Here is a 6,837-nt window from a genome sequence, read left to right as displayed (position 1 = left end):
TTCCTTCCTTCCTTCCTTCCTTCCTTCCTTCCTTCCTTCCTTCCTTCCTTCCTTCCTTCCTTCCTCTCTTTCTTTCCTTCCTCCCTCTCTTTCTTTCTTCCTTCTTTCTTTCATTCTTTGAAACAAGATCATGTTGTATATTCTTGGCTAGACTGGAAGGTACTGGCTTTGAATTTGCTGCCATCTCTTGCCTCTGCCTCCTAAATGCTGGGATGATAATGTGTGTCCCACCATGCCTGGGTACTTTTTTATTTTTATTTTTTTTTTTAAATTTAGAAGGTATTTATTTTAGGTCTCTCTCTATGTTTACTTACTTGTTTTTTATCAAGGAAAATTTCAAACGTACTTGAAAAATACTATAACGAATCTTTGCATATTTATCTTTTGGTTAAACTAGCAAAATGCTATTGAAAAGTATGCTGTGTGTTTTGAGTGAGCTGGCCAGTTCTCACTATGTTTCCCAGGCTGACCTGGAACTTGAGGTCCACCTGCCTCAACACTCTGAGTGTAGGGTTGGTTACACGCAACACCGGGCTAAGTGTGCCTGCGTTCTTATTGTACCTTGCAGAAGCATATATTTTAAGAAAACATCAATATGATATATGTAGTGATGAAGTTTAAACAAAATAAATAAAAAATCTTGGGCTGAGGTTGTAGGTTAGTGGCTAGAGGGCTAGCCTTGCATGCATGAAAGCCTCGGTTTGATCCTCAACATCTTATAAACTGGGTATGGTGGTACATACCTGTGATTCCAGCACCTGGTGGAAGCATGAAGTTCAAGGTCATTATTGGCTATATAGCAAGTTTGAGGTCAGCCTGACATACATGAGATATTTTCTCAAAAGTCTAACACATAGGGCTGCTTGGTAAAGTTGAAGTGTTTGCCTCACAAACATGAGAACACAACTGGTGGAGCCAGAGACAGGATGGTCGTAGGCATGCCAGTCTGGCCTGATTGGTGAGTTCTAGGCCAGTGAGAAACCCTGTCTCAGAAGGAGGTAGGTGGCATTTCTGAGATGAAATATGGCTTCTATATGAAACCATTCATGCAGTGAACATGCACACACAGATGTGCATTAGTAGAGACTCACATTTAAAAATAAAAAGGCAGACAAATCCATGCTATATTTTGGTATGTTAGTTATATCTTTATTTTTTTCCATTCATATATTTATTGAGCAAATTGAACTGTTATGAGCTAGACACATGGTGGGAGCTGATTACAGCCCTATACAAGACAGAGTACTCAGTCTAATAATTAAAACATATGGGTAACAGCAAAATATAACACAGCACTGACATCCTGGAGGAAAGTTCAGACTCAGTACAAAATCTTATTCTTTATCATCTAAATTTAGAGACCAACTAATTTCAATAACCTCAGATGTTTCTGTTAACATCTTCAGATGTAGTGGTTAAAGATAGTTTATTTTGCTCCTTGATTAGTTATATCTTTAAATGGTTACGTGCTCATTCTAATACTGTTTTTTTTTTATTCACAGAATATTTTTACGAACCACACCCTTGATATAAATGTAAGATGGCTTGCTGTGCTGTATTTTAAACATGGAATTGATCGTTACTGGAGACGTGTAGCACCTCAGTAAGTTCCCCAGTCCCAAATGAAATCCATTCCAAATGCAGGAAGAGTGAGACTGCCTATGTATGCAAAACAATGTGTCTAGTGTTTATTTGCACAAGTACTACAGTTGGGACAGCAGAGAAGTGAGCATGATCTTTGTGTAAGGATGACAGGGAAGTTTGCAAAGTATTTGATACATTAAAGAAAAAAATTCCAAAAAAGAGTGTTAATTACTGAAGAAATAAATGTGTTTGTATAGTTCAGTAACTCTATCAGTGTTTTTATGTGAGTTTGTATCCTCCCATGACACATGTGTGCATGTATGTATGTGTGTGTTTCTGCCTGCCTGTCTCAGCTTTCAGGTTCTTAGGATCAAGCCGAGTGGCCAAATCCTCTTACAGAAGTACAATGTTTTGATTTTGAAAAGGAAATCCTATACTGTGTCTGCATTCAATGAATCTTCATTTCTGTGTCTTCCATCTCCTCTGGAAAGGAAGATAGCATATGTTTGCAGTTTCCTTAGATTCAGTTTTAACTAATGTAGCCGTAATGTGAGCAGATTCATTTTAAGACTTGATTAACACATTATGTAGTTTATGAATAGGCAGTGCAGACATGCCTGGAATTTTGTTAGAAAATGAATTTCGCTAAAAAAATAACATAGGCTGTGTTCTCCAGTAGATGGCACTAAAGCTCTGCAGGTTTTCATTTTTATAAGTAACTTAAATAGTTTTATTCTGAGTATTTCAGAGTGCCTGTAAAGCCTGCCCTTGAAGGGACTGGAGTATTTTTAAGCTGTACTGAAATATGAAGTAGCCCTTTTTATTTTAGGAATAATTGATGATTTGGGTGAGAAATGAAGAAATTAATGGTGAGAAATCATGTCTTTTTGGTTTGCATTTTGAGAAGGGTTTTGCTATAGAGTTGTGGCTAGCCTAGAACATGCTGCATACAACAAGCTGGTCTGGAACTCTTGTGCCTCTTGAATTCTTGTATTATGTGTTAACTGTGCTTGGCCAAATTTTACTTTAATCTAGTCTAAATTCAAATAGTTAAGGAAGAAATTAAATAGTCAAATTGTCTTCTAGTGTATTGAGATAAAAGTGGCCATGAAAATGAATGCACTTACAAAGAAAGCAAGGAAGGCAGATTAGTAATTGATTTTATCTGCAGATTTGAAGCACTTAAAAGTTTATATTTTTACTGTTAGTTTTATATAATTCTTATTCTGACCATTATTTTCAACTAACTTAAGCTTATATATTATTTTCATATATCATTTAGTTTAACTGGGTCATAGTTAGATACTATCAGTTTCTATTTGAGATATAGCCTGAATTAATCTAATAATAACTGTAGATTTTTTGAAGAGACATAGTGCGTAGGTATAATAACACACATTCTTTCCCCCATTGCAGTACACTGGTACCTTTTTATACATCAAACTTTTTTCCCCTTTTCTATTTTAAAAATCTTTGAAATTTAAGTTCACATGTTAAAATGTTTTAAAGTTTTTATGAAACTGTGGGTTACTGTCAAACTCCTTCCAAGTGCTAAGCTTGTGGATACTTGCCACTCTGGCTGTATCGTGGACTTTGTAGACAGACCTGCTTTGTGATTCCTGTTTGCTGCCACTAGCCTTTTTTTGTCTTTTAGTTAGTGCTTTTTTTTTTTTTTTTTTTTTTTTTTTAATAAGATTTGATGTACTTCCTGTTTTTTGGATCTTAATGTTCTTTTACCAGCTTGAGATGAAATCTTAGATAAGTTGATTTTTAAATAGTAAACAGAACTTTCTTAATCCAAATATCTAAAATCCAAGATGCTCCAAAATCTGAAATTTTTGATGGCTGCCATATCACAAGAAGGAAATTCCACAAACTAACCTTATGTTATGGAATTTCAGTTATTGTGTAACTGCTGTACAAATACTCTCTATTTAAATCTATAACAGGCATCTTTGTACATAACACCAACATTCAGCACTGTATCTAAAAGAGAATGAGTAGGTGGCAGATTTTATCACAACCATTCAATACTTACATTAAATGTAATGGCCGGCAGGGAACACATGTATTGGGTGTGCATGAAACATGAATGTGTGTTCTGTTGGGCTTGGTTGCATCTTGAAGATATTTTATGAATATACAAATATCCAGAAATCTGAAAGAAATAACCTGAAATCTGAAACTGTTTTCTGAAGTATTTTGAACATGACATTAGCCTATGTGGAAATTTAGAGCACTAAGACTTTTCATGTAATCAAACCTTGAAATAGTTTTTTTTTTTTTCATTTTCATTCATTCATTATTTGATTGGTTGATTGGTGGGAGGTGAACCCAGAGCCCTCATGAATACTGACCTTGTGTTTGTCCCCTGAGCTAAACCCTAGCCCCTCCTTAACATTTTAAATAGGGTGTGACTTGTGCCTGTACTTCCAACACTGAGGCTGAGGCAGGATTGCTGTGAGTTTGAGGCCAGCCTGGGTTACATAGTGAAGTCTAGGTCAGCTGGATCTGCAGAGTGAGGCCCCTTCTGAAATTAAATAAATAGAGTGTTTTCTGTTTTCTTTGAGCTCTGTTTCTGAGAAAGCTTATTTAGTGTACCACAAGGAGCAGAGCAGGCATGGCAGTAACAGAGCTGCCAACTGGAACTGCTTTTGAGACTGTAGGTTAGTTAGCAACATTTTGTCTATTTTGGAAACATGGAGATTTTTAGTAATTTTTTTTTATCTATTGATTTTCAGAAGTGTCTTCTTATTTATCAAAATACTGTAAGATGGATCATTAATGACTTAGAAGCATTTGAAAACTGAGTATTTGCAGTTGGGGATTCTAGTGTTTTGTGTATGTCAATTATTTACGATTTGTTTAAGACTTTTGTGTCTACTGACTTTTTCCGCTATTTTCTGAAAAGTTTGCCATTCTCCAGATATCATGTACTTGCCTATTCTTTTCTGCAGACTTTGCTTTCTGTTTATTGAAGCTGTCATAGGTTTGTAGAATGATAAATTATTCTTTCTATATTAATTAGCAGGAAATTATTACAACAGCAGTTTTCTTTAACCTGCTAGTTCCCCATGACTGACACAGAGACGCTATGGTTTATATTAAGCTGTAAGCACTATGCTGGGCAGATTCAGATCTGTTCTAATCCTAGTACCTTTAAAACCCACATAAAGCCAATCACTTGCTGATCTGATGACTCCTGGGCGGCTTCAGCTCCATCAGTCTGTCCTTAAAAGCACCTCATTGCCATCCTACCTTAAGGTAACACCTTTCTCTTAAGGTAACCACTTCCTCTCCCTGCTTCCTCTTTTGTTTTCTCCCCACTCCTCTCTAACCCAAGCCGGGGAACCTAAAACTCCACCTTCTTTACTGCCCAGTCATAGGCTTCAGCATCTTTATTTAGCCATCCAAGGATAATTGGGCAGCATTCCTTATCATCACATGGTTACAGGGGATAATTCAACATTCATAACAGTGCTCTGGCAGGGTGCTAACCAGATCTCAAGGTACTAAAATCAATATTTGAAAACACACTTGAACCTTCCTCCAGGTTCATAAAAACTCAGGGTTGTTGTATTATGAAAATTTCCTTCTTTATCATTAGTAATGAGTTTGAACCTGATGTCTAGTTTGTCTGATAATGATAGAGCCACAGCAGCTACATTATGGATAGTATCTGCATGTTATTTCTATGGTTGGTGTTTATATATATTAATATTATGTCTTTTTCATTGTTACTTTGTTTCATTTACTTTTTTTTTTTTTTTTTGAGACAGGGTTTTTCTCTGTAGGCTTGGCGGTTCTGGACTTGCTTTGTAGACCAGATGGCCTTAACCTCACAGAGGTCCGCTTGCCTCTGCCTCCCAGAGTACTGGGATTATAGGCGTGCACCACTGTGTCTGGCCAGTTTTTTTTTTTTTTTTTCATAAGTAGCAAATAGCTCTGTGTGTGTGTGTGTGTATGTGTGTGTGTGTGTGTGTGTGTGTGTGTGTGTGTGTGTGTTTGAGTTGGAGCATATTCTATGGCGCATGTATGGAGGTCAGATGACAACTTGGAATTGGTTCTCTTTTACCATATGAGTTCCAGGATTTGAGCTCAGGCTGTCTTGTTTAGTGACATATGCCTCTACCCATTGAACTCTCCCACTAGCCCATAATTATATATATTTCAACTCAAGTGTGATATTTTAATCAACATTATTTATTTGAATTTAACTTTCAGTTTTTATTCCTTCCGTGTCACTTTCCTCTTTGATCTGCCTGAAGTAGCTACCTTCAGTTCCATCCATCCATCCATCCATCCATCCATCCATCCATCCATCCATCCTTTATCTGAGGCAGGGTCTTATATGTAAACCAGATTGATCTTACCCTCACTGTCCTCCTGTTTCTGATTCTTAGTTGTAATCAGTACATGCTCAATCAGAACTACCTGTTTTTCTTACTATATTTCAGTCTGCATATTTCCACTGACTTGGGTGGATTTTGGGGTTTAGGATTTTTCTTTGATACTTATGAGCCGCTTGCTTTGGTGCACACCTGTAATCCCAGCACTCAGAGAGGCAGAAGAAGGCGGATCTCTGTGAGTTTGAGGCTAGACTGGTCTACAAAGCAAGTCCAGTATTGCCAACAACAACCAGAAAAACAAAAACATTCTAAATTGTCCAGTGAAATTCTCCATCCTGTATGTGCTTAAAAAAACAATTTTAAGTGTGGTTTTAGTGACTGTAGTGCTTGTTTGTGTTTTGGATTTAGTCACTTTTTCTTTACTTTTTGGGGCATGCATGGTAAGTTTTGGTTGGATTCTAACATAGTATAATTATAGTTGGAGAGGCTTTAAGTTCTGTTTTCTTTCAGGAGAAAGAATTTAGGTGAGCAGACAGAATATGACTTTAACCTTGTCTTGGTTGTTGTTTTGCTTTTCAGTTTATTGTTTGAAGGTGTGTCTACTGAGATGCTGCTTTCTGTCGACCTTGAGTTTTTTGCCTCTCTGATGCTGCAAGGCCTGCTGAAATCTCTCTTTCGCACCTTAGTCTCTTGGCTGCTGCTTTCAGCTTGATTTTTGGTTTCCTGGCTGGGTATCAAAGGGAAGATATGTTGCTTCATCACAGTTCAGTCCTTTCTTGCTAGATCCTTTGACCTGGCTGCCTGTTTTTGTTTTGGGGTTGTTAGCTTCCTCAGGCTGCCATACCATAAACTTTAGATAACCTAAATTTATTCTCTTACAGATTAAGTAGCTAGAAATAAAAAA

General features: G+C 36.9%; 1 protein-coding gene across 1 annotated transcript in view; it reads left to right on the top strand.

The window, feature by feature from the left end:
* Positions 1 to 6,837, top strand: part of Ipo11 (importin 11) — a 180,572-nt gene that overhangs the window by 13,249 nt on the left and 160,486 nt on the right. Inside the window, exon 3 of the mRNA XM_055601950.1 lies at positions 1,503 to 1,603. Coding sequence (XP_055457925.1) covers positions 1,503 to 1,603 — 101 coding nt within the window. The remainder of the gene's footprint in view (positions 1 to 1,502; positions 1,604 to 6,837) is intronic.

This window comes from Psammomys obesus, unplaced genomic scaffold (assembly GCF_907164565.1).
Source record: "Psammomys obesus unplaced genomic scaffold, mPsaObe1.curated_primary_1811, whole genome shotgun sequence".
Taxonomy (NCBI): Eukaryota; Metazoa; Chordata; class Mammalia; order Rodentia; family Muridae; genus Psammomys; species Psammomys obesus.
The sequence above is the reverse complement of the archived record's forward strand: the minus strand, read 5'-3'. Positions and strand labels throughout refer to the sequence as shown.